Source organism: Leptonychotes weddellii, chromosome 6 (assembly GCF_054177405.1).
Source record: "Leptonychotes weddellii isolate Sample4059 chromosome 6, ASM5417740v2, whole genome shotgun sequence".
Classification (NCBI taxonomy): Eukaryota; Metazoa; Chordata; class Mammalia; order Carnivora; family Phocidae; genus Leptonychotes; species Leptonychotes weddellii.
In genome coordinates this window covers 37666726-37679557 of record NC_138374.1, presented here as the reverse complement: position 1 = coordinate 37679557, position 12832 = coordinate 37666726, and the positions used below count along the sequence as shown (strand labels likewise).

The 12832-nt window shown below is 57.2% G+C and overlaps 1 protein-coding gene across 4 annotated transcripts; it reads right to left on the bottom strand.

Moving 5' to 3' along the window:
* Positions 1–4055: 4055 nt before the first annotated feature.
* LOC102735627 (synaptotagmin-15) lies at positions 4056–11992 on the bottom strand. Of its 4 annotated transcripts, none has more exons than XM_031019391.2 (8): positions 11853–11992; positions 10757–10949; positions 10111–10257; positions 8634–8952; positions 7345–7515; positions 6636–6756; positions 5460–5639; positions 4056–4616 (listed from the first exon to the last, which is right to left on the bottom strand). In XM_031019391.2, the coding sequence occupies exons 1-8, from the start codon at positions 11857–11859 to the stop codon at positions 4474–4476; spliced, it is 1281 nt and encodes a 426-aa protein (XP_030875251.1). In that variant the 5' UTR covers positions 11860–11992; the 3' UTR covers positions 4056–4473. The 4 variants fall into 4 exon arrangements, 3 of the variants coding, with proteins under 3 accessions (XP_030875251.1, XP_081680065.1, XP_006748429.1); XM_006748366.3 differs by having other exon boundaries at positions 4057–4616; positions 8634–8929; positions 10115–10257; XR_014146276.1 differs by lacking the exon at positions 4056–4616 and having other exon boundaries at positions 5507–5639; positions 6044–6756; positions 8634–8929; positions 10115–10257.
* Between the last annotated feature and the right edge of the window lie 840 nt (positions 11993–12832).

The following is a 12832-nucleotide window of genomic DNA, read 5'->3' as shown; positions in this document are numbered from 1 at the left end:
TTTTTTTAAAGATTTTATTTATTTATTTGACAGAGAGAGACACAGCGAGAGAGGGAACACAAGCAGGGGGAGTGGGAGAGGGAGAAGCAGGCTCCCCGCAGAGCAGGGAGCCCGATGCGGGACTCGATCCCAGGACCCTGGGATCATGACCTGAGCTGAAGGCAGTCGCTTAACCAACTGAGCCACCCAGGCGCCCAGGAAATGCCTTGATTCTCATCGAGGGGCTGGCCCTTTGGGCAGAGGGCCATGGCTAAGAGACAGTAAAGGCCGCGGCAGAGTGTCGAGTTGGAGAGACAAGAAATTGGAGATTGGGGTTGCCGAAGCAGCTGGGACTGAAGAGGCAAGATGTTGAATAGAAAGGAGATAGAAGAGTAATTCTGACACTTAGGGGTTTTTCCTTTGAGGCATTCGCTGAATTATGAAGCTGTGAATTATTTTTGTAGCAAGCCCATGAAAGATGGCAGGGCTTTTCTTTTTCTTTTCTTTTTCTGACAATAGCATGACACTGAGGGGATAAAAATTGGAGTTTAGAACCCACCAAGGAAGAGAAGCCTAGTAAACATACCAGAGCCTCACTTGGTGATCCAAATGGTATCCTTGGAAGACTACACCCTAAAAATGGGGGAAAACCAGAAGTGGTTACAAAAACTGCGACCTAAGGGTACCAGGGTGGCTCAGTCAGTTAAGTGTCTGCCTCCTGATTTCGGCTCAGGTCATGATCTCAGGGTTGTGGGATTGAGCCCCGAGTCGGGCTCCACGCTGAGAGTGGGGCCTGCCTCTCCCTCTCCCTCTGCCCTCCCCCTACTTGTGCCCTCTCTTTAAAAACAACAACAACAAAAACCCTGCAACCCAGACTCCAGTTAGTTCATCACCAGACTGGATTAAGGTGACCTCTCCCCATTCTGTCAACCAGAGGATATAGTAAACCCTCTCTGGAGGAATGCTGTCTCCTGGAGCTACTATAATTTATCATCATGGTCAGCATTAGACAATATATTGTCAAACATTCCAAGTGACGGGACCAAAGGGGGAAAACATACACAATAAAACTGACCCACTGATGACACAGATATTGGTGTGATTGACAAAACAGAGACTTTCATCAGAGAACTGGAATTGATCACAAAGCATCAAATGGAAATTTAGAACTGAAAAATGCAGTAATTGAAATTAAGGACTTAGCATATAGGTTAGCCACAATTAGACTTAGCAGAAGAAAGATTTAGTAAAATGTAAGAGGGCAGTATAAAAACTCTAAGCTGAAGCACAGGTGTAAGGGGAGTGGAAAATGCAGCACCGTGCGCAGGAGTCCTGTGGGAGCTGGCTGGAAGATCTAACGGGTGTGTGACTGGAGTCTCAGAAGAAGAGGAGAGGAAGAAGGGGCAGAAATCATATCTGAAGAAATATGGGCTGAGAATTTTCCAAAACTGATGAAGCTTTATTACTCCCAGGGTGGATAAATAAAAGGAAAATTGCCTGGGCGCCTGGGTGGCTCAGTTGTTAAGTGTCTGCCTTCCGCTCAGGTCATGATCCCGGGGTTCTGGGATCAAGCCCCGCATCGGTCTCCCTGCTCAGTGGGTAGCCTGCTTCTCCCTCTCCCACTCCCCCTGCTTGTGTTCCCTCTCTCTGTGTCTTTCTCTGTCAAAATAAATAAATAAAATTTAAAAAAAAAAAAGCTAAAGAAAAGGAAAATTGCTTAAGGTATATCATACTCAAATTGCTGATAACCAAAGATTAAGAGAAAATATTAAAAGCAGCTAAGGGTGGGAAGGAGAGGGAGATGCATTACTTTCCAAGGAGAAACAATAGCATTGATAACTTACTTGTCAACAGAAATGATGGAAGTAAAAAGACAATGAACACCATTTTTAAACTGCAGACAGAAAAGAAAATGTCAGCCCAGAATTCTATTTCCACAAAAAAATCCTTTAAAAATGAATTTGAAATAGACATTTCTATTCAAAAACTAAGAAAATGCGCCGTGAGCAGATCTGCACTAAAAGAAATACTAAAAAGAGTTCTTCAAGTAGGAGGAACATGATCTCAGGTAGAATCCCAGAAATGCAGGAAAGAATGAAAAGCAAAAGAAAGAGCAACTCTGTGGGTGAATATAAATGAATATTGACTGAACACAGTAATAATAGTAATGTCTTGCTAGGTGTAAGGTATATGTGGAATTTAGATGAATGATATCAATACCATTAAAAACTGGAGGTAAAGAGAGATTGACCAAAGGAAATGGAGGGATATAACATGTAAATGGATTGAAGATTCAATATTGTAGGGATATAAAATGGCTCCCAAACTGGTTTATATACTCAAAGAAAATCTGGTCAAACTCCAGCACTTTTTTGGTGTAGTAATTGATAAACTGATTCTAAAATGCTTTGTGGAAATGCAGAGTGGAAATGCAGGGATCACCTGGTGGACAGGACTGAGACAACTCAGGCCAGCTCTCTCTGGTGCATTGGAAGCACTTGTGTATTTTTTGCTCTGACCGTGTCTGTAGACATTTCAGCCCAATACAGCAACCCCTTCTTCCTTCCCATCGGAGCAGAGAGCCTGTCAGTCTCTTGCCATTGAGATTTTTCAGCTGTGAGTCAGACTCTGTCCTGCAAAGGGGACACTTACCAACCTTTCCAAGTGGCCCTGGAAAGGCCACTGATAGGCATGAACGTCACCTTGAAATGTGGGGGTGGTTGGCATCTCTTGTCTCGGGGCCCCAGGTGACATGGAAACCGTCCCAGTTTAGTAGCCTGCTAGACCAACGTACAGAGGATGTGTGTGCTATGACGCTCTTATAAACGACCGGAGCGTGGGCTTTGTTGGAATGTGTGTGTGTAAGCAAACACAAGATATTCTGTCTTACGGACCACTGCCAGGTAAAGCTTGGCTTTGTGCATCGACAGAGATCGGAAGTGAAGTCAAAGAGGCACAGACCAAATATAACGATCACTACTTTCTTTGGCTGAAGTTGCTTCACTGCATAAGAAAAGAGACTGGTTTGAAGTTTGTTCCAGGTACACAGTCACAACGCATTGACCCTGCAAGTTCAAAAGCATTTGGGTGAAAATACAAACTGCCTGTTAAGTAACAGTGACAAGCACAATGAAGGCTCATTACCTGGAGTACAATGTCACAGGGAGGTGATGACTGTGATTTGTGGAAACTCTCAACTTAATGAACTTTACACGGACACCTGCCACAACAGTCACCCTAACGAAATCACTAGGTTTGCAGGAAAAGCTCTCGGCCCCGTGGGCTGCGCTTTGGCCGCATGCTCTCACTATTCCCTGCCCAAAGTGAGTCCCAAGAGCTGAACGCTGTCAACCAGGGAGACCACAGAAACCAGTAGAACACCAGTAAAACCAGGGGCATGAGGCTTGGGCTCTGGGGAGGATGGGCCATGGGCAGGATGTGACATAGCCCTGGGAGGGACCCAACACAGGTGAGGGCCTCCCCAGCTGGCACAGGGAGCGGGAGCCGAGAACCTGTCCACCCCTTGGTACCTGGGCGGACTGCTCCCAGTGTTCTCTCCCAGCTCCTGAAGCTGGCGGGTCTCGATCCCGGAGAGCTTTCTCTCCTGAGCCGTGGGCACGCTGTGCCTCCCAGGCGTCTGGGGGCTGTTCCATACCAACACGCCCAACCCCAACCCAACTTTCAGACTGTGCTATTTATTGTGGACCGGCTAAAATCAGTGCTTTGGGCACCTCCGGCCCCCCATGATGCCCCCAGAGCAGTTTGTTTTCTCTGCCAGGTGAAAGTTAGGGAAACCACAGCTGAGACGTGGTGCGAGTCCAGCGCCAAGCTGCCGTCAGCTTTCTGGGATGGTGGAGCCCGGGTCTCTGTTCAGCACACACAGCTATGCCATCATGGAACAGCATCGTTCTTCTTCTTCTTCTTTTTTTTATTCTTACGTTAATCACCATACATTACATCATTAGTTTTTGATGTAGTGTTCCATGATTCATTGTTTGCGTATAACACCCAGTGCTCCATGCAGAACGTGCCCTCCTCAATACCCATCACCAGGCTAACCCATCCTCCCACCCCCCTCCCCTCTAGAACCCTCAGTTTGTTTTTCAGAGTCCATCGTCTCTCATGGTTTGTCCACCCCTCCGATTTCCCCCGCTTCATTCTTCCCCTCCCAGCATCGTTCTTCTGAAAGCCTGAGATTCCGGTCCAGCGGAGACTGTGCTGACCAGGGGTTGGAATTCGCAGCCCAGGCAGCCCCACGGGTGGAGGAGGATGGAGTGAGTCGGGAGGGTCTCTGAGGCTGGCAGATGGCGGCGAGCCACGCTGCTGACCTGGCTGGGGCTCTCTCGTCCCCTCTTCTCTCCTGTGCATCAGCACGCACGCTGCCCCGGCTCGGGCTGGCCTGGCAGCCCAGTGGGGTGCTGGCCGGAGCGCCCAGGCCTGCGGCTGCCGTGGGAGAGGACAGGCTCCAGAGGCAGACCGGAGGTCCCAGCCGAGTCAGGGCTCAGGCGGGGGACAGAGCGCATGCCAGCACTTTACCAGCTCCTTGGGCTTGCTGAGCATCTCATTCCAGTGCTCCAGTTGTCTGCCTCGGGTGCACATGTAAGGGCCCACCACCACCCGGCCCAGCTGGTGGCTGGCTGTGGGGGAGGGAAAAACACCATCATTCTCTGGAGCACAGAAACCACCTCACCTCGGGCCTTCTCTTTCTCTCTCTTACTCCTCCTCTCAAAGGACGGAGTCGGCCCCCTCCCTCTTTAAGCTCGAGCTGACAGCCCCCAAAGGGATCTTGGCTTTGCTCTGGAATTGGACATAGGGGGGGAAGGGCACCCAGGTGGGGAGAGCCAGCCCTTGGGAGTCATCCACTCTTAAGCCAACTTCACGTCAAAGAGCTGAGGGAGAAAGGGGCCCCTCCAGAAAGAAGCCCTCTTCCATCAGCCCACTGTATGTTCAGAGGGAATATTCAACAATTTTCTCCCACCAAGTGCCATGGTGGAGAAGGGCCGGAAGCTCTGGTCCATGAGGCCAGCTAGCCCGATGGCCCTGCTCCCCCAGATGCTGCGAGTGGACACAGGGTGTCCTGTCACCGCCCTGAACCTCACCCAGGACCCTAAAGTTTTGTCTGGAAGGTATGAGGCAAGGTAGGGCACACAACGACCCTCAGCATCAGGTCACTTGGCTGGTGGCCGGCAGCCAGGCCGCCACCCAAACTCTCTGGTGGCTTGCTCCAAGAGTGGGTAGCAGAAGCCACCCTTTAACCTCTCCGTATGGGGCCACGGAGAATCAAACTGGAACAAAGCGGGGTGTGAATCCCGGCTCTCCTGCTAGCAAGCTCTGTGTCCTTGGGCGAGTATCTCAGCCTCTCTGAGTTCTAGTTTCCCTAGGCAGAGAGCAGAAACCTCTCTCTGTGGGTCCATACTGCCTGAATGCTCCTCCTTTGCCCGTTTCCCCCACAGCCCGGGGGTGGGGGGGGGCGGCCTTACTCTCCCCTCTGGCGCTCTGCACCACTGTCAGGCTGAGGCTGGCCGTGTCCAGCTCCACGGGGTCGGCCCTGAAGCTGAAAGTCTCGCTGTACACGGGGTTGGCGGAGCCCAGCACAGCCGAAGTCTTCTTGCACTTGACAACCTTGTTGTGGTTCATCAGAGACACTTTGACAAACACACCTAAGGGGCAGTGCGGACCGTGGGCTGGGAGCGGCAGGCAGAGTCCAGCCTCTGGCCCGTGGGAGGTCTGGCTGGAAGGGCACACGCCCACCCTGGGCGCCAGCACCCCCCTTCTCCCAGCTGCTGCGGCCAGAAGGCATTGCAAGAGGAAACAGGTTGATTAGTGTGTGGGCTTACGCTGCCCGAGGAAACGCTTGGCTCCCTCCCTTCCTTTTCCTTCCTCTGTGTCTCCTGAGTGCACCCACGGCTCGGCTGGCCCTTGTTTCCCAGAGCCTGGCACCACACCACACGCCCATCCCTCCCGTTGGTGGGGAGGGGCCCTGCCTGCTGAGTGCTCAGGCTCCCTGGGGCCCCTCAAACCCCTTCTCCTTCAGAGGGCCAAGTTTTTTTGGGGTGGGGCTCACATGGGTTTTGGATCCACAGTGGAAGGTTGAATGACAATTTGCTTCCAGTGACCCGGATGTGGAGACGCAGAGGCGGCAGATAGCTACCACCTTGCGGGGGTGGGGGGGTGCACATAAGGGCAGGACGTTTCGGCTCCGCTCCTCCAGCTGCTGGGTTCTGGGAGGCCAGAGGAAGCAGGGCACCGCGCTCCCTGCTGGCCTGGGACGCGTCTTCTTCCAGCCGAGCGTCCTGCCTCGTGTACAGGGAGCCCTCCCTGGGGGCGGTGGGGCAAGGGGCCTAGCCCTGGAGGAACTGGACTCCTTCATGGAAGGACAGAGGTGGAGGCAGAAGGACAGCACCATTCAAGGAGCCGAGACACTGCCTTGGGAGGGGCAGACTTGGTCTCAGGCGTGTTAGGGGTCTTGGTGGAGGCCAAAGGGATTCAGTCTTGGGTTCAGTATAAGGAAGTGGCTTCCCACATCACAGGGGATAGTGAGCACTCCGTAGTGGGCCACATGCAGGCAGAAACTGGAGGGCCAGAGGGAAGGGTCAGACTCCAGCCCCGGGCCCCAGGCTCACAGGACAGGGCCTGCCCTGAGAAGGAAAACTTACTGACGAAACTCGGGTCCTTCTGGAGCCGGAGGCCCTTGGCTCGCAGCACGACCACGGTCAGGAGACACAGGCAGTCATTGTAGCTGAGGCAGAACTGCAGGTCTCCAAACTCGGAGGGAGGCTGGAGAGGCCAGGGGGAAAGCACCCTCGTCACTCAGCAGGTGCTGGAGGAGCCATGGGACCTTCCCGACAGCCTTCCTCCCTCCTCCCAGCAGTCAGGCACTGGTACAGGGTTTCTCTTTTCAGCCCACCGGCATTTTACAGATGGGGAAACTGAGGTCTGGACAGTCGAAGGGCCTTGCTGAAGATCACATAGTAGTGAGGGTCAGAGCTGAGGGTTCAAATCCAGGTCTAGGGGATTCCAAAGCCTTCCAAGCTACCTGGGTCCTCTCGGAGGCGGGGGCAGGAGGAGAGGGTATTTTCCTTGGCTGGTCCATTTGGGGTGTCACCTTTCACAGGTGTCTGGTTTGGATGGGAATCAAGTTGCTCCAGGTAATCTGGTCTCCAGGGCAAAAGAACCTCAGGCGGCCCTTCCTTGCCCAGGAGCAGCTCCACCCCGCCCCCGGTCCCGTGCGGCTGCAGCCCAGGCCCCTGACCCCGAGTCACACTTGCTTGGGCTGATGTCGGCCAGCAGGCGCTGGGCCACACTACCGGCTGCCCACGGCAGTCCGACACGCAGCGGTACGTGGCGGGTGACCTTGACCTTTACCTCCCTGCTCTCGGCCTCCAGGTCTCTCCAGATGACGTGCGGGCAGTCACCTGCCAGAGTCTCATTTCTCAGGGGGAAGAACACCTGGCCCAGGAGCTGGTGCTTCCTCTGCCTGTCCACGTGGTACACGGAGAACCTGAGTACCCTCTGTGTGATGCTCTTGCTGGATACCTGGGAGAGATGAGGGTCTGGGCTGGGGTCGGGCGTGGAGACAGGGGATGGGAGGGTGTGGCACGCTGTTCTGGACACAGGAGCTTTTGGTGAGAGGTGGCTCAGCCAGGGACCTGCAGCCCTCAAACCCAGGCATCCTAGATTTTCTTCTCTTTCTCGTCTCCTTCCCCTTCCCCCATAAAGCTCAGAGAGGCTAGGATCAAGTTGGGGTGGGGACAGGGCAGGGAAGTGATGAGTAAACAGAAGTAAGTTTGCGAGCATGACGTGCAGCCACGCTGGGCAGAACGGCTAACTGCCTTGGCTCTTCATGTCCTGAGAAGAGCAAGGTCACCTGTGAATTCCCACAGCCTTGACCCTCAGCAAAAGTGCCGGGAGCTGGGCCCCATGCCAGCTCTCTTTTCAGCTCCAGCTCTTGGGCCCAGAAGAAGGCAAGAATTAGGGCTCTGGCCTCAGCAATCACACTCTTCCCGGATGCTGAGTGGTCTCTCCTCACCTGGCCAGTCAGCCGGCTGCCCGGCTCTTGAAAATGTTTGTCTAAGGCCTCAAGGCAGCTCTTGATGGCTGGTTTCCCATAGGGGCCCGCAGTCACTTGTTCAGGCTCCCAGGCCCCTGTGAGCTTGGCTCAGTGCCCTGACAGACTCTGCACCTCCAGACCCTGAGCCTGCCTGTCCTCGGGGCAGCCAAGGCACCACCTGCAGCACCATGGCTCCTGGGGCCTGCGCTGGCCTCCGATAGGCTGGGCGAGTTCCTGCCCCTGCTCCAGGGATCACCTTGCCAGAAACCCCCTAGTGATCCAGGGCTTTGGACTGCTTCTCCAGAGCCCCATGGGCCAGAGCCTGGCATTCAGTAGGAGTTCCAAGAATGTGTTTTCTCTTTCTCTCCCTGACAGAGGAAGCCCAGCTCTCTACCCCCTCACCTCCCTGGTCTCGCCCCTACCTGCACCATCAGGGCTCTGGGCTCTTGCAGGCCCTGACCTGGCAGACAGGTAAAGCAGAGCTGGTGGCACTAGGGGCCTCGGGGGGCTGCAGGGCCCTGGCCGTCACAGGAGGCTGGGGCTCACCTGCACAATATCTGCTCTTTCCCTGGAAGCCAGACCCTGTCTGCTCCAGAGGTCGTACCTGGAAGATGAAGTGCTCATCAAACTGTGGGTTGGAGGTTTTGCATTTGGTCTTGGACTGGAGGAAGCACCGCTCGTCGGGCAGCAGATGGAGCTTCACCAGGGGGCTGCAGGTCTCCGAGGGGATTTGCAGCCTCTGCGCCTTGATCAAGCCCACCAGCAGCCGCTCGGCTTCCTGCTGGTATTCCACGGAGAACCACAGCCGCCCCAGGCAGCCCTCGGGGAAGTCGGTCTCACTCTTGTCCTCCAGGAACTTGTATAGCTCTGGGTTGATGGTCCCCATCATGCCTGCATTTCCTACAACACAGGGGTGGGGCGGTCTGCCAGGCCAGAGGAAGGCAGGGACATGGGGGACAGTAAGCTCTGGGCTTCACCATCCCTGCCCCAACCCATCTCTTCTTGACTGAGCCTCCAGCAAGCAGTTCACTGGCCTCTCCTGACTGCATCCGCCCCATGCCCTTCTCCAGACTGAGCACAGCCCCTCTCTCTAGGGCAACTCCTCCAGGAAGCCTGACAACACTAAGGCATGACATATCCAGGTCTGCTCCGCTCTGAGGCCCCCAGCAGAGTGTTCAGTATTCATTTAACCCCAGCGCCTGGGTCAGGGCCTGCTTGGGGGGTACCCAGTGCCCAGCACCTGGCCTGGCTTCTGTCCATGGGGTCCAGAAGATGTCTCAGTGATAAAGTGCTGTCTCTTTCCTTCCTCTTCAAATTAGAAGGGTATATGCCTGGGACTAGCTGATCATTGGGTGGTTCCTGGGAAGGTATCTTGGGAGGTCTTCAGAGCAAAGGGGTGGGCAGAAAGCTGTGCGCCCAGCTCCTACCATTCTGCCCTCTGGATCAGCCAACCTATCAACCTAGAACAGAACCCACTGAGCGTTCTGGGTTCCAATCCCAGATCTGTTGCTTACTGCCTCTGTGCCCTTGAGCAGGGCACGGTTAACTTTCTGAGCCTCTGTTTATGAATGTATAAAATGGGGTGAAGATGTCTTCCCCCACAGAGGCATGGTGAGGTCTAACTCCACAACGGCACCTGAGGCCGTATCTGGCACAGGCTGGGGGCGCAGCAGGCATTCGGTAAACCCAAGTACCTGGAAGGAGTGGTCCCTGGGCAACTCTTTCCAAGGGAAACCAGAAGACTCTGCCCAGAGCCCTGGGATCCCAAGGGAAATGGCTTTACTGCTGAGACTGGGCACCCGCCTGCCAGCAACAGCCTTGCTTCTGGTTCACTCCTGGGGTCCAACCTGGGGGGTGGGGTTGCTGCCCAAATTCTGCCTTCAGGAGGCCAGCGGTGTGGGCTTTCCCCAGGCATCACAGTCCTGGTGGTCTCTGCCCCCAGAACAAGCAGACCTGGTAACTGGGGGCCTCGCTGGGGGGCTGCTGGTCCAGGCTGTTTTCCAGAGCCAGGCCCCTGAAAGCAAATGGGCCCGCCGTGGCCTGAAGGGAGCCTGAGCCCAGGCGGGCTCTGGCAGGAGCACTCACCAAAGCTGCCGCGGGAGGGGTGGCGCATGGGCTCCGGGGCGAGGCGGGGGTCCCGTGGGGCCTGGGCCCACTCTCCACGGTGTAGGGGTACCCAGTCTCGGTCTTGGAGGGAAGGGAGCACCACGAATGGCACACCTGGGGGCCTGTTCCGAGGGGGGGAGATGACACACGTATTGGCGGCAAGAGAACAACGTGGCCTCAGTGCGCTCAGCCCATAGGGGTTGAGTGCCAGAGGCTGCAGGAAGAAAAGCCAGTGGGAGCCAGGAGGAGGCAAGAGCACCATTTTCTGGGCCTCCCCTCCGCCCCTCCCCCCCCCCAAGCCAACACCCCTGTCTGTCTGCAGCCAGCGGAGACTTGCAGAAGGAGCACTGCTTCTGGAGTCACTCTGCCTGGACTCTAATGCCTGTTCTAGCACTTACTAGTCCTGCTCCTTGGACCTGCCACATATGTCTTTCCTTATCTGGAAAATGAGCCCCATCATGCCTGCCCCATAGCTCGTAGTGATGATTCTGGGGTTTCTTTGTAGCACAAGGAGGCGCTCCATAAACAGACCTCCCTTTCGCACCCTACTCCAAGGGAAACTCCACGGGGAGGGCCCTAAGCAAGGGCCAGGAGCTTGCTTGGCCCCACATCCTGCCTCACCTGCTTGGCTGGGTCCCGGCATGTGGTGGGTAGAGCTTGCCCCCCTGAATGCCGGATGCAGCGGTGCTCCCCGGCAGCTCCTCATAGGTGAACGTGGCACGAAGCTTCTTCCAGAGACAGCAGCTCACCCAGATGAGCAACAGGAGTGGCAGCAGCCCCCCAGCGAGGCCCCCAATGACCAGGGCCACCTGCTCTGGGGGGCAGAGACCACCAGGACTGTGATGCCTGGGGAAAGCCACTCCCCCTCACACCACTGGCCTGCTGGGGGGCCCAATTTGGGCAGCAACCTCACCCCCTGGGTTGGACCCCGGGCGTGACAGAGAAGCAAGCTTCCTGTTCCTTTGGAAAGCAGCCATGAACCATTTTCTTGTGCTCCTGAGTAGACATTGAATCTGCTCTTACCAGAACCTTTATCTTCTCCTGTTCAGGCTGAGAGTAAGCCTGAGTGTGGGCATCATGCACTTAAGGAAAGCCCAGGAAGGGATGATGCCCGGGTTTGCATTCCTGGCCCTATCCTCTGGGGTCTTGGAACCTGCTGAGAGGCTGGACTCATGTTTGAATTCTGTAACCTTCTCTAAAACCCAATCCCTTCCTCAACCCTCTATCAAGATGAACCCACTTAGGGGAGTCAGTTGAAGACGACAGGAGTGTGGATGAGGAAAGGGGCGTGTGAGAAACAGAGACACAAGGACCCTTCGCTGCCTGCACCCCGTCATTTGCGGGGGCCTGTCCGGATCCACTCGCGTTCAGCGCCCCCTGAGAGCCCTGGCACGCTCGTTCCCAGGCGCCGGCTGCCTGCCCTCGATGGGCGAAGAAGGTGCCTCTTTCGGGTCAGGTGTGGACAAGGGGCTTCCCGGGCTCTGGGGTCTGGACCGAGGGGACTGGTGAGAAGGCGGGGCCCCCACCCTTCCTGACCCGCAACCGTCTGGGAGGAGAGGGTCTCACTCTCCCCTTCACCCCGCCCCGCGCTAGGAGCCACACGCAGGGTGCGGACTGAGCCCCAGCGGGGCAGGCGGGGCGAGGCAGAGGGCGGCCACTGGGGGCCGAGGGGCCCGGGCGCGGCGCTGGGGGCGAGGGTGGGGCGGGGGGCACCTACCTGCCATGGGACTGCTCGGGCCGGCTGTCGGGGCTGGGGCGCCCAGGTCTCCGCGCCTCCAGCCGCCGCGGGGCAGGCTTTTAAGGCCCGGCGGGGGCCGTCAGGCGGGCGCGGGGGCGGTCCCCCGTCGCGCCCGGGCCCTGGCGGCAGACGGCGGGGGGCAGGCAGCCAGCCCCCGGACGCCGCAGCTCCGCCCCGGCCAGGCCCTGCTCGCCGCCCCAGAGCGGAGCCGCGGGTGCGCGCCCGGAAACTGCAGGGCTCCGGGCTGGGCCGCACGGGGTGCCCGGGGCTCCCCGCGGCTCGGGCAGGGTGGGGTGCGAGGGCCCCCGGGTCCGGGAGGCCAGGGCTAACGCCTTCGCCTCCGCGTCTGATAGAGGGTTCAGCACCCGGCCCTTCACGCCCGGCCGCCTGGGCAAAGCCACCTGCCGGTGTAGGAGGGCGCCTCCACCTTCCGCGGCCCCCCGCAGGCTGCGGCTGCGCCCCCCTCCCCAACGCCCCTGGCCCAGCACCCACCCGGGCTGCGGGGCCCTGCCCGGCTCCCAGGGCGGGCTCTCCGCGCGGGGTCCCGGGTCCCTGCGCAGCCCGTCCGGCCGCGGGGGCGCGCGGTGCGGCGCTGAAGTTCACACGTCCGCGGTCGAAACACACAAAATAATGAGGCGTCGGAGAGCCCGGGTTCTGCAGCCGGCCCGCCTGGGTTCCGACGCCGGCTCCCCACTTGGGGCAGTTTCCTTCAGCACTCTGGGCTCTCTGTCCTCAGTTGGGTTAGTAAGAGTACTCCCTCTGGGTGAAAGTACGTAATGGGCACGGCTTAGATCGGTGACTTGGCCTGAAGGTGAGGGGCTGGGGGTGCACAGCGAGTGCCAGCCACTACAGTGGTGATTATGTGACCAGGGTGGCGTCGCCTGGGTCCCCTCGACACCCGCAACCCCTATTATTGTAGTGATGATTATTAGACCGCAGGGGCAGTGCCAGTCAAGACC

Excerpts from the sequence above, each read along its gene's own strand:
- LOC102735627 (XM_031019391.2), bottom strand. Across the intron at positions 10,258-10,756 it reads GCCGGGACCCAGCCAAGCAG|GCCCCCAGGTGTGCCATTCG; the intron begins GTGAGGCAGGAT and ends CCCTCGGAACAG. Across the intron at positions 8,953-10,110 it reads TCCCGCGGCAGCTTTGGTGA|ACCGCCCCACCCCTGTGTTG; the intron begins GTGCTCCTGCCA and ends CTGGCCTGGCAG.